Here is a 27,695-nt window from a genome sequence, read left to right as displayed (position 1 = left end):
ATCAATGATAAAAAATACAGAAACAAATATTGCCATGATTTCCACTTTTGTCTTTTAGCTTGAAATGGGGACTGGGCCAGGCCATATAGGGATTCATTGGCATGGGAAGTCCAGGGTGAGGAAAATCAATAACAACAACAACAATACATTAAAGTGATTTATAATTTGTAAAGTGCTTTGTTTATGTTTTTTTTTTAAATTTGATCCTTGCAACAGTTCATGAGTTTATTGTTCTTATTATCATTTTATAGTTGAAGAAAGTAAAACTAAACTGATTAAATTTCCAGGGTCAGAGAGACTAGTCAAATTACTGAGGCAAGAGTTAAAATCAGAGATTTTTAATTTTAAGTCCATCTCTCTGGTCGCTGATCATGAGTGCAAGTTTGTACTTTTTCTTGAATTTAGAGTTTTAGAGAGTTGTCTAGAGAACTAAGAGATATAATGACTTGCACATTCTAGGTTAGAAGTAAAACTTGACCCTACCTCTTGACTCTCTAGATATTCTATAATCCTACGTAGAACATGCTTGCTAACAAAGTGAAATTCTACAGAGGTACATTTAGTTCATGTTACATGCAATACACTCTCCAAGATGTTTAGGACACAGAAAAAAATGAACTCATTTTTTCTTCAAGGAGCTTACATCCTGCTGGGAGGGTATAAGAGGCAGAAGATATAGAAACTACAAAAAAAGGAAGACAAGTAATTTCAATAAGGAGAGAATACGACTAATTGGGAGAATCCAGAAAAATCTTCCAATTACACTGGTGAGGAATTCTAAGCTAAGTACAACATCTCATTGTAAATAAAGGATTGAATAAACCAGGAAAGTAATTCTACCAAAGCCCTGAAAGGATACACACTAAGCACAATCCTATGGCAAATGAAGACTGTTCACTGTATCTTTCCATAAGCATTATGTAGCTCTTCACCAAATCAAAGAATGAGCCTTACAGAAACACAAAATTGGAAAGGACCTTGGAGAGCATCTCCTGGGACAATTTAACAAGTTTCTTTTCCCATTGTTCTTGAGAAGTGCTCCTCCAGCCTTTGCCTGAAGACCTCCATTGAGAAGGGACTCATTGTCTTGCCTGCTGGTGCAATCTATTCCATTTCTGGTCAGCTTTTAATATAAGGAACTTTTTCTAGACACCCCATACTATTTTTTTTGTGTGTGTGTGTTCCACTCATGGTTCCTGATTCTTTTCTTTGGGACTAAGTAAAACTATCTAACTCCTCTTCTGTATAACAGTCCTTTAGATAATTGAAGACACAGTTATAGCTCCTCTTCATGTTCTCTGCTTTTTCTAACCCTAAACATCCCTGATCCCTTCAATTGATGCCCATTTGGCAAGGATTCAAGACTCATTGATCAAACATTTATGGTATGGAATCATAGCAAACTTCTGAACCAAATAGAGACTTCAATCTCACATTACATGGCATAAAACCAACTGGAACATGGAGAATGAGTAGTAAAGAATGGCAACAATATTCAAAATTTCTATTTTGTCATGAGTGTTAATTTCCTTCTCCCCAACCCCTGATAAGATCTTAAACTTAATACTAGGTATGACTACAAACCCCCAAATTACCCCAGGTATAGGTCATAATATCATGCTTTCCTTTTTCTAATTAATTTTGGAATTTAAAAAAAATTGCCCCATTTGGCTCTTTTATTTGAATGCCAGGAAGTTTCTAGGTGAAAATGGGCTTTTATGTTGGCTCTGTAGCCAGGGCCTCATTAGAGTGTAAAACTCTAACAAGCCATCTAAGCACTTGTGACCTCCCTGATCTCCATCCTATATATTTCATCACAACTCCTGAAAGTGCCCATTAGGCCAGCAGACCTGTGGCAAGTCCAAACAAAGGCTGAAAATTGGACTGTGGAGATTCTGGGAAATTCTAATTGCTCCCAGGAAGAAGCCAAATAAACAGCTGAAAATTCAGGTCCTATTCTGAGACCATTTCATCCTCATTGTCGGCTGGATAAGATTATGTGCTTGAAATGAGCTTGGGTGAATCCAACATGGTCCATCTTTATTTTCCTTGTTCAAGGCACACATAGACTTCTGTTGGACTCCTATACCTGAACAAATTAGCTAGACTTTGCATTAAACCTTTTCAAAGGAAATCATTTACTTGTAGTTAGGGCTAAAACTTCCATAAGTGCATGCAACCAAATCCAAAATGGTAAATCATCACTATTGCTCCATCATCGCAACCATCATCATTATGTGGTCCATGTGCACATCCACAGTTATATTCCTGAGTCTCTGTTTTTTCATTATAAAAATGAGGACAGTGCAATCTTCACTGCTGACCTCCCCAGATTCTGGGCAAGAAAATTCACTGTGAATCTACCATTAGAATCATCAATTAAGAGCTGGAATGAACCTCAGCAACCATCTATACACTAACAACCTCATTCTACAGAGGAAGAGGTAAGACTCAATGACCTGATCAAGGATGTACTGATAAGAAGCAGTAAAAACAGGATTGGATCCTATGTCTCCTGACCCCAGAGCTAGCATTCTGCCCACTATATCATCCTGCTTCTTTTCTAGGGCACTGAGAGATAGTTAAATGACTTGACTTGTCCAGGGTCAAGTAGGCATTAGAAGTAGGAATTGAACCCTGGTATTCTTAGCTCAGAGATCAGCTCTTGACCTACTATTCCAGGCTGTCTCCTTGTGACTTTCCACAAGATGACATTATTTTCCAGAGCTTCTTTTCCTCAACACAAAATGAGGAATTTAGACTTTATTAATGCCAACTTAGCAAATAATAATTGTTAGCATTTCAATAGTACTCTAGGGTTTCAAAAGATGCTTACTGGCTAACTTATCTGTCCTAAAAAACAAACCTTTGAGGTAGGAAACAAGAAATGTGAGGCAGACAGATGGTGTGACTCGGTCAGTGATCCACAGCTAATAAGTGTCTGAGGCAGTATTTGAACTCAGATCTTACTAACTCCATTTCCAACACTCTTTCCCCTATGCTACCTAGGTGCTTTAAGGTGCCTCAAAAGTAGCTTCCATTTGCAATGTATGTACTATATACTTGTAAACTTCAGCTACTAATAAGATCGGATTCCCCTCCCTAGAGCTCTTTCAGAATTGGCTCTAAGATTCTGAGAGCTTGTATGTTCTCACTATGCTACTCTTGTACTCAGCAAACTCTACTGGCTCCCTATTGCCTCCTGAAGAAAACAACTCTTTTAAAGCATTTCACAGTTGTGCTCCTTCCTATAGTCCCAGCCTCCTTTCATACATATTGTGTAGAGCAGTCCGTCTGACCTCATATTGTTTCTCACACATAATTACTATATCTCTTTTATCTGTGCCATTGACTCTTCCTTCTGCCTAGAATTTACTCCTTCATCTCCATCTTTTCATCCATTTCACATTTCCTTCAAGACTCAACTTAAGCATTATCTCTTATTTTAGACTTTTCCAGATTCCCCAGTTGCTATTATCTCCTCCCAATCCTTACTATCTCCCAATACCACTCCTTACCTTGTACCCATTTAGCACATAGCTTATAAAATATACTACATATATACATATACATATACATATACATATACATATACATATACATATATGTCATTTCTAATAGAGTGCAGGCTTCTTATAGGCAAGGTCTGATTGTCTTTAGTTTTTATATCCCTATTGCCTAATGCTACACCTGGAATATAGTAGTCACTTAATGAATGCTTGCTGATTGGTTACATATAGACATAGCTTATATGTTTATAAGACTACTGAGCCTAAAAATAGCACATCCAAAAGAGAGTTGAATTAACACAAAGACCTACATGTACAGAGTCCTGGGCTTGGAGCTCAATAAGTGAACCTCGATGACATTTTCATGTTGGGTCACTTTTGCTCCGAGAAATCCCTAAAGGTAAAATTGATGACATTTCAAATCTATTCTATGTGGTTGCCTTCCTGGGCTCATCAGCATGAGAGTGAATGGAGTCCTGGTCTTTATCACACTCCCCTTTAGATGCAAAAAAATAGCTTCAGTTTTAAGAGTCACCATGAAATTCTTGTCCAGCTGGTGTTCTTTTTGTAAAGTGTGAGCTAATGTCATTCGATTTGAAAGAAACATATAGTTAGGTATTCCCAAGCTTTCGCTGTAGGACAAGGATAAATAAAGACAGATTTGTGAGTGCTTTAGAGTAATTTGGGAAAGCACATTCCTTCAACAAAGCTCTGTAGTAACGAGGGTGGATTCGGAATTGGATATCTTAGGTTCAAATTTTACCCCTGATGCCTACCACCCAGTTGATCTTGCAAAAATCACCAAATTCTTGAGTCTTCAGCTTCTCCAAAGTTAAATAAGTGATTTGTCCTAGAAGGTATCTTCCAGCTCAAAATCAGATTCTTCATTTTGCACTTAAAATGTGTTATATGATATATAAATCATGTGGTCATTTATAAGAATTTCTTCATTTTAATATTAACCCTGTCATCATTTAGAAATCTTTGATTGTTGTAGAAAGAGTTAAACCCCCGAGAGACTGGCTCAGAAAGCTATCGTAGGGGACTAGCAATGAAGCATGAACATTCCCCAGCAGATCCACTTGGATCTTTCCCCTCCGTGTCCTAATGAAATCCCTTGAGATCTTGTCTTTTAGACTCAATGATTTTATGAAAAGCTAATTAATGTTTACTTAGTGAAGAGAGAGCTTTTTTTCTTTCTTGGTTTATTTAATAATCCAGAAATGCATTTTTTAATTCTGCTGCTAATGAAAGAGACAAGTGGCTCTTCTAGGTTCAGTGTCTAATTTGCTTTGGTGATATAGAGAATGTGAGAGGAGATGATCTCAGAATACACATGCAGATTTCATTTTTGATTTTAATAATGAAATTACATTTTGTTTTTTTGGGGTTTTTTTTTTTCGCTAAATAACCAAAATTCGTTTCCCATATTGGACCTCATATGACATTTGGTTCATGAGTAATTTTTTTTTTTACTTATAACTTCCTCCCTCCCTCCCTTCCTTTCCTCTTTCCTTTATTTTTTCCTTCCTTCCTTCTCTCATTCCCTCCTTCCTTTTCCCCCTCATCTTTTCCTCCCTTCTTTCCTCCTTCCCTCCTTTCTTCTCTCTCACCTTTCCTTTCTTCCTTCTTTCCTTTTTAACCTTCCATCTTTTCCTCCTGCTTTCCTTCCCTTCCCTTCCCATAAGATAGGCTGGTATACACATTTGGTAGTTTATCAATTAACCAACTTACATAACCAATGTGTATTCCAGGCCCTTGTTAAGTCCTGGCATTACACCATCAGAGAAAGTATCCACATCATGATGGTCCTGAAAGATTTTGAAATGATCATTGATATTAATGCGTTCCTTAGAATTCTGGGCAAACTGTCCTTGGTGGACATGTGCCTCAAACTCCTTTTCCAGAAATGATTTCTGGTTCTCTGATCTACTACAATTATATTTCACATATCACAATTCAGGCCTGATTTATACCAACAGACAGTTATTAACCACTCATTATGTACCTGGCCCTGTGAGCTGCTCAGGATACAAAGAAATAGAAGGACACCATCCCTCTTCTCAAAGTCCTTTTATATTTTATGGGGAAAGACAACAAAGACAGATAGAAGTATAGGCAGAATAGATGTAAAGAGATACCTACAGAGGTCATTCTCCAATTGAATCCAGTTTACCAGACAAATTGATTGGCTATAGCCATGTCAATAAAGATTCTGAACCAAACTTATTGTAGATCTGGCATCTCCAACTAGATTCTCAGCGCTTTGAGGGCAGCATTGGGTACTTCATTCATATTGAGGTGCTTACTGGAATGATTAATAATAGTGCTTTTGCTAAACCCCCTTATTAACCAGATGGCTAAGGATCAGAAGCCTCAGCTTTAGTATTTTGGGGAGACAGTGTGTTGATTGGAAATAGTGCTGGCTCTGGTTTCAGACAGCAGTAGGTTTCCATCTCAGGGCTGAGATTTATTAGCCCTGAAATTTGGACAACTTGCTTACTTCTATGAGGCTCAGTTTCCCCATCAGTAAAAAAGGGATAATAGTGTTTATATACCCCCCATCATGGTTTGTGGAGAGGAATCTTAATGCAAAATTTTCATTTACTTGAAACCCACTTATTAAGAACATTTTGATGTCATTTAGTATTGCAATTGGGTCTGACATTCTACAAACCCATTTGAGTTACTGTTGGTAAAGGAAATGTTTACTAGGAGCAAAAAGAGCCAGGCACAGCTAGGGGAAGCTGTAAAGATGACCATGAGATTGTGCCCACCTTTATTGAACGTCTAGTCAATTAGGGACAGGTGTGACATATGTAAATGTGTCCCATCCTGCAATTAGTGAGTTGAGATTTAAAGGAATGAACAAGAGATTCTTTTGAAAGAAAACCTCTTGCCCACTATGTGCTCCACCCCCTGCCACCCGGGTATACGGAAGAACATAGACAATGGGTATTAGGAAGGTGCCATTGGGTCACCATCTGTGATTTCCCCTATCAGTTGAAGCATTGAAGTTTTAAAGAGGGATACACATTAAAACATGTCATCAGAGGAAGCAAAGATAATTGTGGCCTGAGGGAGCAAAAGTGGTGACCAAGAGAAGGTACCATTTACCCTGGTGGCTTTCAAGAGCAGAGGTCCAGGGAAGCAGGTGAGTATTTCCATCAGCTAGTCAATAAATATTTATTAAATGTTTACTGTTTTCTGGGTGCTGTTCTAAGCACTGGAGGCAAAACTAGGCAAAAGATAGCCCCTGTCCTCAAGGAGCTCACCATCCATTGTACTTCAGGTACAGAGAGCGGCAGCAGCAAACAATTGGAGGTGGGATCTTATGACTGAGGGCGCCATTTATTGGCAAGATGGCTGTCTAAAGTTAGCGGTCTAGCCCAAGGATATGAAAAAATGATAAAGTATCAAAATACGGAATGGATTTCCATTTCATCATCATGGCATTCTTCCACAGGGGCAATCACCCTCTGCACCTCATAATTGAGTCTTTATTAATTGTAGTGATCTCAAAGTGTCATTGCTTAAAGATCCATCTCCTAGTGATGGGATTCCCTGAACAGAAAATAGTTCAGTATTAATTAAGCATATTTATACATACATACACACACAAAGACACATCACATGTGTTTACTACCATACCTATCAATCTATCTATTAATCTGCCATCTATCTGCACATAGAAGCATTTCTATATGTGGGTATGTGACCTTAAGTACTCATCTATTTTATTGTCTAAATATTAGATTCCATCAGTGCAGGAAACTCCTCAGATAGAAATCTTCCTTAGCTGATGCTTCTGATGCTGATCAGAAATATCGATCTATTAATTATAATCTTAGAGACTTGCTTGGAACATGGACAACTTTAATCACTGGCCCAGGATAATGAAACCAATACATGTGAAAAGCAAAACTTAAACCTGATCCCAGCTTGCCTCTCCATTCATTATGCTATGTTTTCTATGTAGAAATAATTATTGTGTTCTATATACATATAAAAATTAAATATTAGTAAATTATACATTTATATTTATCATCCATCTATCCATCCATTCATCTGTCTGTCTGTCTGTCCATCTCTCTCTCTCTCTCTCTCTCTCTCTCTCTCTCTCTCTCTCTCTCCCTGTATATATATCACATTGATAAATATTTAACAATTGGCATCCAAAAAGAGTACATAGGACACACTCTTAAGCTTACTCTTTATTTTTATATTTTACCTATGAAACAATCAGCAAAACTGAGGAATCATTGATTTGTAGTGTTTCTTGATTTCTGAGGTATGCTTCCTCACACTAAAAACTTAACAATGTTTCTCAATGGGGTAGATGTGGCTCCAAGATATCTCTTTTTGTCTATCTGTCTGTCTGTCTGCCTGCCTATCTGTCTTTCGGTCTGTCTATGTCCATCCATCCATCTATCCATCCATCCATCCATCCATCCAACCATCTATCTATCTTTCTATCCATCTATCTATCTATCTGTCTATCTGTATTTGTCTCTAGATGTCCAGGGTGGTATTTGATTTGAATGACCTCCTCATTATGACACTTTGAATTGAAAATGTCTCATTTTGGTTTTGTCTTATCTCCCCTTCATCAAATATCATTTATCCCTAAAAGTATGTCTTTTCAAGTTGTAGATGAGAAAAGTTTTCTCAAACAGGTTCAAAAGTCCCCCTAAACACTAACTTCTGTGGTAAAAGCTTGATTTCTAACAGAGGTGAGTGGCTGTTCTCCCCATGCTCATGTCAGTTATTATGAGAGAATATTGCAAATTTCAAAAGCAGCTCAGTGGTTTCCCAGCTGGCCCATTTGCACTGGAGTGCCAGAGCCCAGCCCCAGCCGCGGGCATTCAGCCTTGCCTGAGTAATTCAATTGCAGGCAGAATCAAAGCCTTGTGAAAGGATGCCCTGGTCAAGGGTTGGCCCTTGAGCTGCAACTAAATCAATTTGGGAAAAGCTGAGTTTTTATTACATTTTCTGTAATGAAGCTTTCAGAAGATTTCAAATGGGGGCATTCAAAGGCCAGTGGGTCTTCTCCCTTTGCAATGCCCCCTCAATTGGAAGGTATCTATTTGGGCAATGAAAACGTGGGCACCGAGGAAGAGCCGAGGGAAAGGAAAGCATAAAGAAAGGGTAGGATGTAGTTCAGAACAGCTGAATCAATCCCAAATGAAAGAGAAGAGACTTGAGACTGAGCTGAAATGATGAATTTCAGATGCTAAAATATGGAAGAAAGCAAGTTACTCAAGAACATCGAAACCAGGATGCACAGGCCCAGAACAGATAGGTGTGTGTGTGAGGTATTTCTGATGGACTCTGGAGCAGCCCCAGAGTCTCTCTTGGCCTGTTGGATGCATCCTTCCAGGGCTGCAGGCATCGTGAATGTGGGCAAGATGGAGGGTGCACTGAATTAGAAAACGGAACGGGTCCAAGTAGACACACGCAATGTGTTTACTTCTGAGACACGAAGGCTTTTAATTCATCTTTCTCCAGCTGAGTTGAGTCTGGGGAGTCATCACGCATCCTTAGCTCACACAAGTCATTTCTAAAAAGGCATTTTACTCAGTTAAATTTCCTGATTACAGGTGTTACCCATATTTTGGCAATCATATTATTTGTATCACAAACCATGGTGCACCGAGGAAATTGTTATGATATTTTGAGAAAATATATATTTAGATGTAGGTCCAAACACAAATTCCAAAAGGAAGGACTGTATTTTCGTGATTGTTACTGCCATTATTTTTTTTCTTTGTAAGGAAAGTGATTATTTCAGGCTTGCTCTATTAAAAATATATTTTGAATTTCCTTTTAGAAAAATTTACAAATGTCCATGAATTTGTTAATTGACCCCAAACATCTTTCAATAGGGTTGTGATGATCTGCTTTCTTAATTAGGCAGTGACAAATGTACTAATTGGATGGATATTTTAAAAAATACACAATATCTCACATATGTTTTCACTGAAAAGATAATGAGGGGTACCCATATTAACACTAACATTCACTTTTTGGTGCTAGCAGGGAAAAAAAACACATAACTTGTTTTTAGTAAAAGTTTGAAAAGTCTAACTTTGCAAATAGTTCTCAGAGCTTAACTAGAGGCCAAGTTGAATGTTCAATCTCACAAGCTCTGCTTTGTTAATTCAACAATTGTTCAAAAATAATAAAAGCCACATGTATCAATTTCTCTTCTGTGTTAAATCAATTCACTAAACATTTATTAAGTATCAAGTACTATTAAGTGCAGAGAATATTATATAGTAGTTACTTAATGTTTTATTTCATAGTCTTAAAGAATGAAGTGTTTGAATGTTTATAACATGTTTGATACTTGTTAGAGCACTGGCCTTGGAATCAGGAGGATCTCAGTTTAAAGACCTCAGACACTTGACACTTGCTAACCACATGACCCTGGACAAATCAGTTAACTCCAAAAACCTCAATAAACAACAAAGAACAAAAAAAAAATTGTTTTTGAATGAAAAAAAAAAAAAACAAACAAACCTTGATACTCAGATGTACATGTGCGAGTACATGTTGTTTTTACATTTTATGTTCATGGTGTCTACCATATTGTAAGCCCTTAATAATTACTTGTCAACTCACTGGTTGACTATAAAGACAATGAAAATGATCCCCGGCTACATGGAGTTTCCATGCTAATAAGTTAATTTCACTCAAAGGGACCTCAATGGGACTTTTCCAAAACCTTTCTGGAATCAGTGAAGTATCAATTACTGTTGTGAGTAGTTTCAGTTGTGTCGTATTTTTGGTGAGCCCATTTAGCATTTTCTTGGCATAGATACTGGAGTGGTTTGCTGTTTCCTTCTCCATTTTTCATTTTATAAATGAGGAAACTGAGGTAAATAGGGTGAAGTGGCTAGCCCAGGGTCCCAGAGCTAATAAGTGTCTGAGGCTGGATTTGAACTCAGGGAGATGAAGTTTCCTGCATTCCCTTGTGGCCCTGGAGCATCATAGATTTTTTAGACATTGAACATGATCAAATTCAGTTGTTTCACTTTGATGAGAAACTGAGATCCAAAAAGATTAAACACTAAACTGGAGTCAGAAGATCTGGGTTTGAATGGCAATTTTGCTACTTATTTCCTGTGTGACCTTGGGGAAAAAAAACCATTGCTTGGCTCTGTAATATGAAACGGGTGAGATTAGATGATTTGGGAGATTTCTTCTGGATCTAATTCTATGACCTCATGGATCAAAGTAAGCTGACAAACCAGGGTTCAGACTTGGCTGCCCTTAATAGATAATCCATGGTTTCCCTGCTATGGGCAAAAGGTCAAGAACATTCAAGAATTCAATGGGAAGAAAAATGCTACCTTGAACAACACCCCGGAGAGCTTCCCTTTTACCTCTAGTGAAAAGTCCACTTGAATTCAATTTATAAAAGTCATGGAAACCAGCCAACTGAGTTAACACATTACATAGGGAGATGTAATTTTCATACATTTTCTCAATTGCTTTAAAATTTCAGAAATTAAACTTGTTTTGGAGAAAGTGAGTTTTTTTGAAATATTGTTTTCAGTTAATTTTTCAGTTTTTCTGAAATGTATTTTGTGTTATGTGAAAGATCAGGGAAGCCAAGATATATATTATATATTTATCTCTATGTATATGTATGTATCTATATGTATACATGTGTATATACACATACCCCACACATACATACATGCATATGTATTTTTATATATGTAATTTTCTTTTTCTCATTTTTCCCCTTTTATGGACCATTCTTCTAATTATTCTTCATACTGACTGGGGAGAAATAGGGAATTTAATAATGTTCTCCTCAGCACTTTATAATCATCATTTAGTTCTCACATATCCCCATGCAGAATATATTAGTGGTCACATTTCCATTTTTCAAAGAAGGAAATAGTACAATATTGAGCCAGGCAGAAAGGTGGGTCAGAGCTCAGGGGAAAAGGTGCTTGATTTGGGGAAGTCCTTTCCATTCTTTTAGACTCAGTTTTTTTTTCCCTCAAAAGGCTGAAGTTGAAGGGGATTTTCTCTCGAGTCCTTCCAGCTCCTCAACTATGATTCTGTGTCATGAGTTTCAGACTGAATCCTGCCTTTGTTTCTTTTTGCCTATCTGATTTTGAACAAGAGACCCCTTCTTTGGGCCTCAGTTTTCTCATCTAGAAAAAGAGGAAATGGAATTAGAAGTTCCTTGAGGTCTTTTTCAGCCCGACTTTTCTCACAGTCCCCAACATCTTACACTGTACTAGTCCTAAAAAATAAGGAATGCTCTAAGCCACATCAAGATCCCTTTCATCAATGGACAGTGTCCATGGATGTTCCTTAGGAAAAAAAATGGACTGATATCATTCACAAGACTATTTCTTGGTAGGCTAGATAAATATCAAAGAAGTAGTTGAACTGAACTTAACTGAATGGTCACCTTGGGTGGGGGAAGGCCTTTCTATCCCCTCTGTTGAATGCAAGTTCCTGGAGGATTGGACCACCTCCATTTTTTTGTCTTGATGGCCCAGAAGAACTTAATAAATGTTGAATTGTTTATTGAATTAGTCTTGAATGAGTAGCATGTTTTAATTTGACAAGCTTTGGTAGACACACACACACACACACACACACACACACAAATTTCCCCTTCAGATTGTAATCCAATTTATTGTGGGGTTAGAGTCTTGTGAAATAAAATAACACAACAAAAAGGTCTACTCTGGTGGTTTTCATCAGTTATTGGTCCAACAGAATTGAAACTGTGAACATAAAGGAAATTTCCCCAGAGAATACATTTCTTTTTCAAGATGACAAAATGATTAGGCCAGCGGAGCTATTGAGCTAAACTTTATGGAAACTCACCACAGAGGCAAACACATTAAAAAACAATTTTTATGTCAATATAAAAATAATTTAGAGTTCAATGACAAAAGGCACAAAGTATGGGGAGGGGGCTGCTCCTGGAGTATTTCTGCTTCATTGAAAGGTAAGTAAAGATGTTTTTAATAAGCACTCATTCAATAATACTGAATTGATGTTTAAAAAGTGACATGGCCATGGGGAAGAGGAGGGATTTAAAGACAGAAATCATGGGTGCAAGTGCTGACTCTCGATTCTTAGCACCTGAAGATCTTCAATCCACCTGAGGATCCATTTCCTCATGTATGAAAATTCAGGGAGGAGTCTAGGGATGGTCAACTCAATGGCCTGCAAGTTTGCTTCCAGGTCTAATTCTACAATCTTATCAATATTGATACATGCCATGTTCTCAGTATGACCTTGGCCAAGTCACTTTAATAATCTAGACCCAAGAGTCTTCATTAAAAAATGAGATGGTTGGAATCAATGTCCTCTGCTGGCTTTTATCACTCTGGATTTAGGGTTGGACAGTAAGGCAGTGCACCCTGATCATAGTAAGGTTTTCAAAGCCTTTGAATTCCTCATATTCCACACTGTATTTTAATCTGCATCTAATATCACATTTCCAGTAGAGCTCAAAATTCTGATTAGCATTAGCATGTTCTTTCTTTCTTTCTTTCTTTCTTTCTTTCTTTCTTTCTTTCTTTCTTTCTTTCTTTCTTTCTTTCTTTCTTTCTTTCTCTCTCTCTCTCTCTCTCTCTTTCTTTCTTTCTTTCTTTCTTTCTTTCTTTCTTTCTTTCTTTCTTTTCTTTCTTTCTTTCTTTCTTTCTTTCTTTCTTTCTCTCTCTCTCTCTATTTCTTTCTTTCTTTCTCTCTTTCTTTCTCTTTCTTCCTTCCTTCCTTCCTTCCTTCCTTCCTTCCTTCCTTTGCATCTTTTTCTAGAGTGAACTCGGACTTCTCTTTCTAGAGAGAACTGGAACTTCTGTTTCTAGAAAGAACTTGGACTCCTATTTCTAGAGAGAGGTGGGACTTCTAGAGAGAGTTTGGGCTTCTATTTCTAAAGTGAGCTGGAGCTTCTTTTTTCTGAGTGAGCTCAGACTGCTATTTCTAGAGAGAACTGGAACTTCTGTTTCTAGAGTGAGCAATAGCATATTTTTCTAGAGTAAACCCGAACTCCTATTTCTAGAGAAAGCTGGAACTTCTATTTCTAGAGTGAGCTTGGACTTCTTTTTCTATAGAGAGCTGGAACTTCTGTTTCTAGAGCAAGCTGGGGGTTCTTTTTCTAGAGAGAGCTTGAGCTTGTGTTTCTAGAGAGACCTGGAACTTCTGTTTCTAGGGAGAGCCCAAACTTCTCTTTCAAGAAAGAGCTGGAACTTCTATTTTTAGAGAGAGCTTGGACTTCTGTTTTTAGAGTGAGCTCAGACTTTTGTTTCTAGATTGAGCTGAAATTTCAAAGGGTCTGTAGTTGTACCCCTTTATTTGAGTGTTAAGAACAGTAAGCCTCAGTGGGTTACTGTGTCACTCCATGGCACCACCACTAAATCTCAAGGCAGTTTGTGAGTCTGTGGCTCTGGCACCCTAAAGCCCATACCTGAGGATTCTGAATGGCTTTTGAGCTGAGGCTGTCACTGCTGGCTACCTGGAACCATCCATAGGCTTCCTCCATGCTCAGTTATGGCTCCATTAGGGCTCATACTGATCTTGTTCCTCCTCCCTGGGCTCTGCTTGATCTTGCCTCTCATTGGTTTCTGTGGTTGAGGAATGAATGAGGACTCCTGTGGGTCCCACCCTCCCTAGCTGTGTTCTATTCCATATATAATCAAACACAGGAAACATCCCCAGCCGGCAGGAAGGCTGCGCGGGGCCTCCGAGCCCTCCCATGGCCACCCTGCTCCAGGGACTGAATTGCAGGCCCTCCATTCTTGTCCAGTTTTGGCTGGCTGCTCCTCTGCATGCTAATTCTAAACCATCCAGCCCTCCAAATGACGAATGGGTACAGGCCGGAGGGGCTTGCTATTGGCCTCCTGGAGCCTAGAGGATTATAGGAGGGAGCTGCAAGCAGGACTCTGCTGCGTCTTGCAGAATCCCTGAGACAATAATTGATGACTATTTCCACCAGCATTTTAAGTTTCAGGAGGGGAGCTCACCATCTAACAAAAGTCCGAATCCTGTCTGCATCAGGTGATTCTTTGCATGTGAATCCTGGGTTTGAGATTATAGATGAAGGGCACAAGCAATGGCTTACTGGCCCGTGGAGCCACTGGAAGCAAGCAGTGAACTGGAACCTTCCTTGCAAGGGCCCAGCTGGGTCCCCATTTGGCAAGTCAGTAAAGAGTCATTGTTTGAGGACTGGGGGGATGTTCATAGGAGGCCTGGCCACATTCCACCATCTTGGTCCATTTTAGGAGATGCCAAGTTCTTTTCTGGAACTCTGGCTACCGGTGATTCTTTTCCTTTAGGAAATGAAAGGCTCTTCCCAAATTAAAAGACAAATTGCAAATGGGCTCCTGCTTGGCCCGTGAGATCTCCCGGATGTTCAACAATTGCTCCTACAGGGATCATGATTTGATGGAGCAGAGTTCAGTGGTGGTCGTGGTGGCCTGGGCAGGAGGAGGGAAGGAAGAGCTTTTTGTCAGTCCTTTGACCTTTCTCACGGTGGAGCTTTTGCGGTCAATACATCTCATTCCCTCAAAGAACAACACAGGATGGGGGAGTGGTAGAACAATAGCCCTGAAATCCATATCTGAAAAAAAAAATGGCTCTCTACTTCTTTGGAGTCACAGAATTGTGTTGACGCTCCATACTGTGCAACCAGACTATTTGGAGATTTAAAACTTGAAGGCCTCTTAACCTGCCCCTCCTCCAAAGTAGACTTTCATTTTATAAATAAGGAAACTGAAGTTCAAAGAGGACCAGAGACTTACTTGTCCAGACTCTACAAATAGGGAAATGGGTTCAAAAAGGGTCAGGGACTTACTTGTCCAGACTCACACAGATATTTGGCAGAATGGAGACTGAGGTTCTGGTCCTCTGACTTGAAATCTGTCATAGATCTGGAAGCCAAAGGAAGATTAGCAAACTCCCCCTAACTCCTCTAACCTCTTCATTGAATAGATGAGGAGACTTATCCATGCCCAGAGTTGTGTCCCAGGTCCGGATGCGGAGAGAAGCCAAGTACCTTCCTCGGACCACAGACAAAGGAAAGAGCTGGGGAAGCCATTTAGGCGACCCTCTGATGGTCCAGAGAGGGAAGCTGGGGCATAGCCAGATCAGCAGCACGAAGAGGCAGAGATGAGCCCTGAACCTGTCCTCCAGGTGCCTGCGTGCCAGGCCTGTGGCCCTAGTGCTGTGGAAGCTCTGCCCTCTCCACTGTCCTGTCCCCACAGCCGCCCCCAGGCCCCACAGCAGCCCGGGCTCCATTTGGTCTCTACAGTTCCATGAATCTGCTCTCAGCCAAGCCTGCTTGAGTGGAAAGCTCCGCTCCTGGAGCAGCCTCCTTGGAGGACATCAGTGGGGATGGAGGCAGCTGGGGCCTCCACCCCCAACTCTCTGCCCACTTCCCTCTTTGGCCAGAAACCCTTTGGGGCCCATCCAAGCAAACACTGCCTTTTCTCTTGGGGAAACTGCAAAGGGAATCACAAAGCTGGACTCTTCTAATGAACGAGACCCGGCTGGAGGGAAAATCGGTCTCCGGAGGAGAGCACTGGGTCAGCCGGGCCCATAGGTGGCTGGACAGCCTGGCAGGTCCCCAGGAGGGGGCTAGCTACAATCGTGCAGCTTAGTGAGCCAGAAGTGGGAAGAGTGGCAGATAGATAGGAGAAAGGTTAACACACTATACCACACACCACACACATGTGTGCACTGATACACGTGGCATATGCATGTCCACACACGTGCACTGACATAAATGCACTGCAGGTTCATGTGCACGTGTGCACACATAACCCTAATTGCAATGTATCATGCATACACGCAGCGCACTGACACACACAGTACAACATGGACACACAGTGCACTCACATAACATATCAAGGCACACACTCCACATGCATACATACATCCCATGTGTGCATGCACAACACATACTATATATAAATCATATGTGTGCATGCATACCACACACACTGCACACCCTACCCAATACACTTGATGCACCTACCCCACACATAAAGCACGCGTGTGCACAGTGCACACCATCTGTGTATGTACACACAGGCATGCCGTGCGCTCTACCAAACATACCACACACACATACCCCCCAGTAAGACCTCCCCTGTTGTAATTCTAGGGGGGATCCTGGCAGCCCCTTGATTCCCGGTTATTCCACAGACTTAGGCCCTTTCCATTTTTTTAAATAGAATTTCTCAATACCAGCTCTTGTCCTTTCCCACCTGTTCCAGCCCACTCTGTTTTCAGCTGCCATCGTCTCCATCTTCCATGAGCAGCGACTCTTCCACTGTCTCATGGAGGCTCTCTGCGCTCTCTATAGAAATGCTCTTCACTGAAGATCAATCACTAAAAATCTCACTTTCCATTGGTTTGTGCTCTACTTGGGCAGGGTCTTATTTCACATCATCCCCAGTTTTGATTCAGTTTTCTCTGAATAAGAGCCTGTCACTCTAGTGGTCCTGGAAGAATGTGTTGATTGGAGATAGCCCCGCCCTCAAGCCAAGGCATAAAGGACTATTCCTGAGCCTGAGGGAAGGCAGGAGCCAGAAAGCTAATAGTCAGAGAGACACCTGGGGTCCAGAACACTGGGCCATTGGAGCTGGATCCAGAAAGGAGTAAGACATCGGGCCTTGTGGCTCTGCTTAGCCCGGTGTTTTGTCGAAATCTGAATGATGATCTGTCAGCCAGGAAGGGGGTGAAGGAGAAATTTTATGGGGAGAATCAGAGATGCAGATAAATTCCAGGATGGAATTTCACTTTTAATGGAAGAGAGAGGAAGAACTATGGGCACCGCTGGACCTGCCTGTTATCCCTTCTGCTGGGAAGAGCACAGTTGATTCATGGATAACTTGGATTGAGCAATCCTGAGCTGCACTTGGGCTAAAGGAAATAGGCTGTTTACATAAAGGCACCAATATGGCGGCCCCTCAGAGGCCACAACCAGTTTAAGATGGGGCAAACCAGTTGGATCAATAATGGAACAGGTCAAAATTTCAGGCCTGTAAATGGCCCCGGCCCTTCCACTCTGGATGAGACATGATGTCCTGCTTTTATTGTTGCTTTTATTTGTTGTTGTGCTTTTAGGAAGATGTGGTGACTTCACATATTTATGTTGAGAGTAAAAACCCACCTGAAAGTAAGAAGTCAGTTCTTTTGTAAAACTAGGAATTTAGCTCAGTCTGTGAGTCAATTCTCCTCCTTTTTTGGATGAGGAAACTGAGACTTATAGAAGTTAAATGATATGATGAATAAAACTCCTGAGAGACAGGTTCTGGGTAACTAAGCATTAATTTATTAATTAGTTTAGCTATTCATCAATAAATCAATGGTCAGTGGTTTCTCACCAAGAGAGACCTGGCAATGCCTTATATTCTCTCTGAAAGGGAACTCCCACAACAAGTGAAAATCAACCCTGAATGGGAGTCATTTAATGAGAAGGTGGAGTAAAAATCTTGAGCTTTTCCTATTGAGAATGTGACTTGTTATGAAACTCTGCAGCCTCAAGGCATCTGGTCAGGGGAAGCTGGTTCCATCTGGCCCTCTCTGCTAGTTTCATGGACCAGGTTGTCTTAAACTATAATAAAGGGGATCAAGGATAGGGGGTTCTTCCTCCAGCAAAAGGCTCACCGAGACCAGATTCTCTTTATACTCTGAACAAAAATCAGATCTCCCAGTTGGGTGGGGGTGAGGAACAGGACAAAATCTCATCGGTCAGCTATCCCCTTCAAAGGCTGACTGAAGTTTTCAGGAGTTGAGCCTTAATAGAAAGAGGAAGAACAGGGTGGGTCACAAATCAATAATCGATCATTAATATAATGTTTATTTCTCTCAATGATCTGTCGAAGAGTTCAAGGTAATAATAACTGAGGCCATTAACAAAGAGCTTTAAGTTGCACATAGTGCTTTTCATACGCGTTTGATGGGCACAGTAGCCCTATGATGGTAGTATCCTTATTCGCATTTTACAAATGAATGAACAGCATCACAGAGAGACTCAAGCAGCCCAACCAAAGTCATACAATTAGAAAACGTATGAGGCAGGATTTGATCCCAGTTTTTCCTGACTACAAGCCAACGCTCTGGCCCATAATAGGCTGCACCACTGTTTCTAAGCTGCATCTGAGAGGTTGAGAGAATGCACAAACCAAAAAGTATCATGGACTCTTAGTCTTTAAATCGGGTTCACAGTACAGGGGAAATAACAAAGAAAATGCTGTGTCCATGCTGCATCATACCCATAGTTCAATTTGAGTGTGAGGAATCAACAATCACAAAAGATTGGCTTACATGGGTAGGTTACATCAGGAGCTTAGAAGACCTGGGAAAGATTAGTCATAAAACCCCCAACCTTATTGAGGTTGCCAGATGTGAGTACACTGCAAAATCCAACTCATCATCCCATCATTCAGATCCTTGGTGACATGGAAATTGATGGATGATATAACTGGACTTGACGATACACCTAGGCTATCTTTGGGGAAAGGGTTCTTAACCTGGACTTTAAGAAATTTAAAATATATATTTTGATTATTTTATTTTACTATAATAGGTTTCCTTTATTGAGCACTGGCTATTTTCCAGGGTTTGTGCCAAGTCTAGGAACACAAAGAAAAAACTGAGATTGACCCTGCCTGAAGAATGTCTTTTCTTCTCTCTAATGAGGGAGCCAACAAATATATCATTTGGAATAAAGGAGATACATATAAAGTAGACAGAAGTATCCTTAGAAAGGAAGGTCCTTGCAATCAGAAGGACAAAGAAACATCTCCACAAAGGAGGCTGGAGATCCTGAGAGAAAAGAGGGTCCTTGCGGTCAAAAGGACCAAGAAACATCTCAGCAAATAATGGTGGAGATTCGGAGAGAAAGGAAGGTCCTTGCAGTCGGAAGGATAAAGAAACATGTTCACAAAGGAGATCTTGAGAGTTAGAAAGAAGAGCATATGAATCTTGGAGGACAACCAATAAAAAAGCACCTTGAACAGCACGATACATAAGGCTTCCTCGGGCAGACTGTGGAGTGTATGTTGGGGAAGGGAGAATAAGTCCAAGTCACTAAGAGCTACTCATTTCAAATAGTAAAATCCTCCAATTCTACTAAGAGCTACTAATTCCAAAGTTGCTATCGTACCCTAAAAATAGAGGGAACTAGTGGAGCTTATTTAGTTCCTATGTTCAAGAAAATCACTTTGGCAGCTCTGGGGAGGGCAGAATGAAGTGGGGAGAGACTTGAGGCAGTCTAGATAGAATTGCAATGGTTGTTGTTGCTATAATCTAAAAGGGAATCAAATCTTTGGGGCTGAAATGCTTTGAAAACTATTGTTAATCAGCTAATGCATATTTATTGGGTCTTTACTATGCCAATAACCAAAGTCCAAAAACAAATGTATGGATGGGAGATGCTGGGAAATGGAAGTCGTGACCCCTGCCCTCAAGGGAGCTTCCTTGGGTCTGAGTCACAGAAATATGTAAGTTATCAGTAGCCACAAATTGAGTTGTCTACTGCTCTGTACCTGTAGCTAGGGATGGAAAAGGATGCTCTAAGATGAATTAAAGCAAACATTTGTCTTGAGGCAATAGGTGATGAGCAGGTGAATGGGTGACAATGGGTTTCAGGCAGAAGCCTTTTCATAGAAAACTCTCCCATGCCATACTCGGGGCTGCTTTACATCTAAAGTCTTCTGATCTGGTTTCCAAGGTTAGGCCATTTAAACTTAGACTAAGATTTTGAGGACGTAATTCAGTTCCACTTTCCTGATATGTTTCTGTTTTTCCACTTGATATTGGAGGATACGAAAGCAGAAAGCAAAGTTCTAGATCAATCAACCAGTCACTGTGTCCAGAGCCAGAGAAGATATGAGGAGAGAGATCCCAAGAATAAAATAATCCCTAGAATGTAGGGCTAGAATAGTTCTTGGGGATTATATAGCCCCACCTCTTCATTTTATGGGTGAAGAAGCTGATGGCTAAAGTAATCCACTCAGTCGTCGTATGTTGGCTTTTTTGAAGTAATTTGAGGCCATGTTTCTATGTTTTCAAAACCAAGCCTCAGATTACAAGATCATAGATTTAATCCTACCAGGAACTTCAGAGACAGCCAGTCATGAGATCACATTATCATACATCTAGAACTGGATGGGATCTGATCCTTTCTTTTAATAGATGAGGAAAGTGAGTTCCACCAAGAAAAATTAGGCAACTTGTCCGTGGCCAGAAACATGACAAATGGCAGAACAGGAAATTGAATCAAGGTCTTCTAGGTACCAATACAGCATTCTTTTTATGTCACTATGATGTCTTGATCTTTTTTTTTATTAAAGCTTTTTATTTTTAAAACATATGCATAGATAATTTTTCAACATCGAGCCTTGCAAAACCTTGTGTTCCAATTTCCCCCCTTCCCCAGACCCCTCCATAAATGGCAAGTAATACAATACATGTTAAACATGGCAAAATATGTTAAACCCAATATATGCATACATATTTATACAATTATCTTGATGCACAAGAAAAAAATCAGATCAAAAAGAAAAAAAGACAAAGAAAATAAAATGCAAGCAAACAACAACAAAAAAGAGTGAAAATGCTATGTTGTGTTGATCATGTTCTTTTCCTAAAATCAATTCCCTTCAAGACTATTTGAAAGCAGATATCATTTTTATCTTTATATCCAAGTGCCCGTCTTGACCTTCTCATAGGAAATGCTTAATTGATAAATGTCTGTTGAGTTGACTTATCACCACCACTCATATGACCTGGCAGTACTGAAATTGAAGACCTGGAAAGCATCAATCAGTCACTCAAGGGGTACTTGTTTAATAGCTATTTGTACCAGGAACTCTACATAGGTCTCTAATTTGCCTTAGGTGTCTAACTTCCTATGGAAGACAAATGGTCACAAAGGTGATAGATAGCAGAGTTGGGATTTGAACCAGCAACCTGGGGCACCAAATGCACATTTAATAAATGTTTGTTGTCTTTACTTGATTTGAGCCTCCTTTTTGCATCCATGCTAGTAGCAAGCATCGCCTCCCCCAATGTGACACCCGTCCCCCTTTCTCACTCATTCCCATTTAAATTATTTCTATAGTTTTCCTCTTAGAGACTTTCAATAAAGGCCCTCCCTGTCTTGATAGCAGCAGAAAATGTATTGTGGCAAAATTGATGGCACCCAAGAAAGGGACTATTGTGCTCTCATGTCTGCAAAGATTCCATTTCCAGACAGCCATGCTGAAGCAGCTAATTACTGATCTTTCAAGGAAACTGTGAGCATATTGCATATCACAAGTTCCCATTTTCCATCATATTGATGGATTTGCAGTTCTATAATTGTTTAACCTACTCGTCCAGAAGTCACATAAACACACACACACAGACACACATTATTTAACTGGGGACAATAGCACAAGGAGTCAACATTTGGGATTTCTCTACAATCTCTAGTGAAATAAAGAAACTAAGTCGGCATATTGATATCTGTCTAAGCGTAGAGACTCAAAGGATAAAGAGAAAAAAAAACCAGCTATTTTCTTCCAGTAGTCTTCCTCAGTGGATATTACTCCCCAGAAATAATGTTAAAATACTACTGGTTTTAATGGAAATCTGGATGAGGTCCACATCATGATCTTTGTTGCCAACTGATAGAATTTAACCTCACTCTTTTATTATAAATCATGATTTGAAATTTCAGATGATCACTGTCTTAAATATTCCATTGCTTATCTTTTCTGATCTATTTATCTTAACATATTAATGCTTAATTTCCACATGTTATTTATGTGATTCAAGTTGAGACCTATTGTTTTCCAGTATTAGGTGCTTTGTACAGTCAATAATTACACATCAAAACTCCCTCTGCCCCCTGTTGAAGAAGCAGAGAAAACCCAAATTATAATGTGGTTTAGGGACAACAAAAAACACCTAACTGTTTCAGAATTTAGTTTGAGGAAGGTGTTCCCCTCTGGTTTTTATCAGTGTAGGGAATTCCCATTGTGGACATTCCCTCCACCTAAGCAGATTATATTATCTTGTCACACTATTCATAATCTTAGAGAGTTACCCAGTGCCTGAGAAGTTAAATGACTTTCCCTGGATCACCAGCCATTGTGAGTATGAGTCAGAAACAGGATTTGAATCTGGGTCTTCCTAATTCCAACGTCTTATGCTACCCACCATGCCATGCTGCCTTTCTTCTGAGTGTGGTAATAAGAAATATTGACCAATATTCAACCAACCCTCTAAATCATGGAATCTTTCACTTAGCAATGGAGGCAGAGCCATCTGAAAAATCTGCATTGCCTAAATTGACAATATCCATTCTGTTCTTTGAAATCAGAAATACAGAAATTTATGGCAATTCAATCTGGAGAACTCATATAATGGTTTAAATAATTCTAATCTTAAGTAGGAAGAATCTAGTGGATCCCACCTTTTCCCCTCTGTTTAACAACACTCAAAGCTGTGATGCTCACACACATATAGCAAAATATCCACATATATAACTAGTTGGCTCAAAGCTGAACAACTGACTCTCCCCCCAAAAATGTCAATATATATATATATATATATATATATATATATATATATATATATATATACTATCATGACAAAAAGGTTGTTCTTGATTATTCTGGCACAAGCAAGATACTTTTTTTTCCCTCAAAAATGCCTTTCAACCTTTGGAAAAAAACCCAAACTCTGATTTGACTCTACTTTATGATTCTGATACCATGTTGGGAAACAACTTTGAAAAATTTGCCCAAATCAATCCCAAATTTTCACTCTTTGACTCCTCTTTAAGTTTATCCTTCTTTGCTTATTTCCAAAACTCTGAAAATATTTCTTTGGGATTTTCCATGTCTGTGTTGGAAACATATTAGTAAAATCCAGCTTTTGTTTCCAAAAAAGAGTATCAATAACAGGGTTTCCACACAAAGTCCATACTTGGAACAGCTGTCTTATGTCTTGCTGCTTACATTCTGTGTTAAATATAGAATATTCCCAAGTAATTCTGACAGAAAACAACCATAAGCAAATCCCATGCACACTAGTCTACTTTCACCATCCTACAGAGTATCATAAATGAACACCATGCCAGCCCTACTCGATCTGAAGAGAGATTTCAGTTGTGACTTTGTTGACGTGCTTTTCCTTCATAAGCTATCAGACGTCTTCCTAAGTATCAACATTTCAACTTTACAAGAATCACACTTTCCTCAGAGCTCAGCTCCTTTGTAGATAAGGAGAACGATATGCAGAAAAATGGGCCCCCAAGTCGTATACCCTGGGTAAGAGGCTCATAAAGAACAAACATTTAGTCTCTATGCTCTGTCCTTCAACCATGGAAATTGATACATTGAACCATCTGAAAATACACAGATGGCACATTTTGTTACTTACGGTTAAGAGGCAAGCTAGCATTGGTTGTGCCTAGCTTATTGGCAGCCACACATGTATAGTTTCCAAAGTGCTCCTGTGTAACATTGGTGACGGTGAGGATGGATCTTGTACTAAAGTTTTGAATGACGATTCCTTGTTGACCATTGAAGAGCCTGGAAGACAAAAGCAAACCCTAGATCAATCTATGTTTTATATATAATTTGAGCTTTTGTAGGATGGTGTTGCTATGGTAACGTAATAATAGTCCATCAATTTAATCCATTTAAATTCAATTCAATTTCAAAAACATCTATTTAAATGTCTACTACCTATAAAGTATTATTTTTTTGATTAAAAAAAGGGAGAAAAATAGGCTCTTTCTTTAAGGAATTTGCTGGGAAGCTCCAATATAGACATACCAAGTATTGATCACAATGTAAACAGACACAATGACATTATTATTGAGTTTTCCCAATAGTTATCCATGAGAAGGGAAGGAAAGATGGGAATGAGCATTTATATAGCATCTACTATGTGCCAGGCAATATACTAATTACAAAGATTGCCTCATTTCATCTTTACAACAATGCTGAGAGGATTACTATTTTATCACTATTATATATTTTATTACTATCATATACTATTATTATTATTATTCTAATTTTAAAGATGAGAAAAACAAGGCAAACAGAGGTTCCACAGCTCATCTTTGAGGGCAGATTTGAACTCAAGTCTTCCCTACTCCAAACCAAGCATTGTATTCAATGTGCCAGCTAGCTAGCTACCTTTGTAAATGGGGATAATCAATAGATTCATAGCTGTGTAATAGAATCATGAATAGAATCATTAAACTAAGATTATGAAATAAACTTTGCTCAGATTCTTTTGTGTCTCACTATAGCATTATTTTGTTTTTAAGAAAGTTAAACACTAATGAAAATTGTATAATGGCCATTGAAGTCAATAGAAATAAGAAAGGCAAGTTTAAGTATTGATTACCCAATGGGGAGTCATAGAAAGAATGGGAATTTCTAAGTAAGGTTGCTCAAGGGTTGGCTAGGGTGAGCCTTATCTCTAATGTCAATCCTAAATGACCTCCCGGAGCTGTTCTTATTTAAGACAACATCTTAGAGTGTTGAGAGTCCAAGGTTTGGAGCTCTGGATTTCGGGATTTGAATCTTGCTTTATCTTACTTGCGTGGCCTTCAATTCATATAATATTGCTTTTTTCATCAAGACAGTTAAATAAAGGGGCACGTCTAACTGTCCTTCAAGTCTGTTATAACTATAGATCCTGTTGGACAATATTTAATATGATAAAACAGATATTTATTAAGTACTTACTTTATTATTTATTATATTTTATTACACTTTATTTATACTCTCAAGTCCCCCGTTGTCCCATCCAAAATGAAACATAACAAATACATAAACAAAAACCCAAACCTTACATTTATGGTGTTACTACTTTTGTCAAGAACCCACAGCTCCATTCCTCCTCCCCCACCCTCCCACTGGATAATGTCCAGATTTCATTTACGCTTGCCATTTCATGGCGTTCAAGGGCTGCCATTGATTTTGATCACAATACTTGGATTCAGATCCTTTTCACTATACAACTCCAGTTTCTCATCAGAAAATGAGAGGGCTGATGGTCTCTGAAGTCCTTTTGAGCTCCAGATCTATGACTTTGTAATATCGCCATAATTACTCATTTGTCTCCTAGTAGAACAACCAACCACTCAATCCACATTTTTTAAATAAGTCCCTACTAAGGTCCAGGCATGAGCAAAGCACTAGAAATCCCCTCGAAAAGGCAAAAGACAGCTGCTACATTAACTATGTCTACTGCCTGAAGATATTCTCTCAGTTCTATTTCAATTTCAATCCTGCACTCTGTTGGAGGACCTGGCTTGTGCTCTTCCTGTAAGTGCATTGTTCATCGATCTCTCCCTTCCCAACATTGTTATTACATGCAAAATCAAGACTCTTGAATCAATGCTTCAGATGGGTCACTCATTATACTGTTTTGTATTATTTGCTTTTTCTTGTGTTTCAGCCTTCTGCTTTTGCCGGGACTGTAAGTCCCATGAAAGGATGTCTACTTCTCAGGACCCAGCAGAGTTCATTAAAATCTTAAGTCAGGGACTCATTGAATAATGATAGATAAAGATTGAAGGAAGAAGAAGAAGAAGAAGAAGAAGAAGAAGAAGAAGAAGAAGAAGAAGAAGAAGAAGAAGAAGAAGAAGAAGAAGAAGAAGAAGAAAAGAAAATGATGATTATGACTGAGAAGAACAAGACAATGAAGGGGAAAAAAATCAAATTAGGAGCCAGGAGACCTGAGATTGACTTCTACCTCCAGTATTTAGTAATTATAACCATGGAATAACTAAAACTAGGTGATGTAGTGGATAAAATGCCAGCCCTGGAGCCAGGATAAGCTGATAAGCAGGATAAGCTCTGGCCTCAGAGACTACTATCTGTATTGCCCTGGGCAACTCATATAACCCTATTTGCCTCAATTTTTTTGATCTGCAAAATGAGATGGAGAAGGAAATTGCATACACCTTTAGTATCTTTGCCAAAAAAACTCCAAATGGGATCCAAAAAAACCCCAATCAGACACGGCTGAACAACAAAAAATGAAACTCAATTTCCTCAAGTGTAAATTGAGTATATTACTACTTATAATAACAGAATTAAGATCTTCTCCCAAAAGTTATGCTGGAATTATTTTGGAATTATGTATGTATATTTACTGTACATTTATTTATTCAATGTGGAGAGTGTGCTTGACTTGGACTCCATTTCAAATTCTACCTCAGAAACTTACTATGTGATGGATGGAAAGTGACAATCTCTTTGGATCTCAGTATCTTCATCTGTTAAATGGGGGGGTTTGATTTTAAACTTTTCAAGCTCCCTCTAGTTTCAAACTGATGATCCTATGTTGTCTCTCCCATTCCAACATGAGCTCCTCCAAGGAGGTAATATTCCATTTCAGAGGTGCCCACCAGAGTCGGGCCATTGAAGCTCACAGCCTGAATTGTATATTAATAGTTTCCTCTTTTGTAAATTTCCGAAGGTTTAGTATTATAGTTTTATTTTTAAAGTACCAAAAATGCTAATAAAGGGCATTCCACGGAGAATTCATTTTGAACTGCACCGCGTTGCCTAACGTGGCTTGCATCTAATCTAAGACACAATATACTGTTTTTAAGTGCAAGATTAAAATAGGCATCCCTGCTTGATTATGCTGGGAATTACTTACATGTCATGTAAAAACAGAATTTGGGCTCGTCCAGGCCCTAAATAAACTTTAATCTTATTAATAAAAGCTTGGCTTGAATAAACATTGAACCAACTTTAACCTGAGCAATAATCTGAATGATCTTTCGCTCAGCTACAAGAGAGTCAGACATGAAACATGGAGAGGAAGCTGTGTGTCTTTTCCCTTTCTGCCTCCAAGTGCAAATCTATTGTCATTAGCACTACATTTCCATAGTGATTATTGGATATCTTTCTGCATCCCATTAATGACTTTATTTTCAACTAATTAGTTTATGTTGCTGCATAAAAAATGACAGTTTCATTTCACTGGAAGCTTTATAGTTACAGCCCAAATCAATTCTGCCTGTCTGTATATCTCAGATACATTCTCTGGAGGACTGCCACTCCCTGGAGAGAGAACCCCATTGAGCCTCACTGCCAAGGGCACGTCTGCAATGGCAACTAGAAAATGCAGAAGAAATTACGCAGGATTCTCTGGTGGGGTGGACCGGTC

General features: G+C 39.2%; 1 protein-coding gene across 1 annotated transcript in view; it reads right to left on the bottom strand.

The window, feature by feature from the left end:
• The window catches only part of NEGR1 (neuronal growth regulator 1), a 1,051,293-nt gene that overhangs the window by 196,357 nt on the left and 827,241 nt on the right, over positions 1 to 27,695 (bottom strand). The window contains exon 6 of the mRNA XM_051999426.1: positions 23,934 to 24,085. Within this exon, the coding sequence (XP_051855386.1) occupies positions 23,934 to 24,085 (152 nt within the window). The remainder of the gene's footprint in view (positions 1 to 23,933; positions 24,086 to 27,695) is intronic.

The sequence above is a fragment of the Antechinus flavipes genome, chromosome 4 (genome assembly GCF_016432865.1).
Source record: "Antechinus flavipes isolate AdamAnt ecotype Samford, QLD, Australia chromosome 4, AdamAnt_v2, whole genome shotgun sequence".
Taxonomy (NCBI): Eukaryota; Metazoa; Chordata; class Mammalia; order Dasyuromorphia; family Dasyuridae; genus Antechinus; species Antechinus flavipes.
Note: the sequence above shows the minus strand (reverse complement) of the source record. Positions and strands in the feature narration are given on the sequence as shown.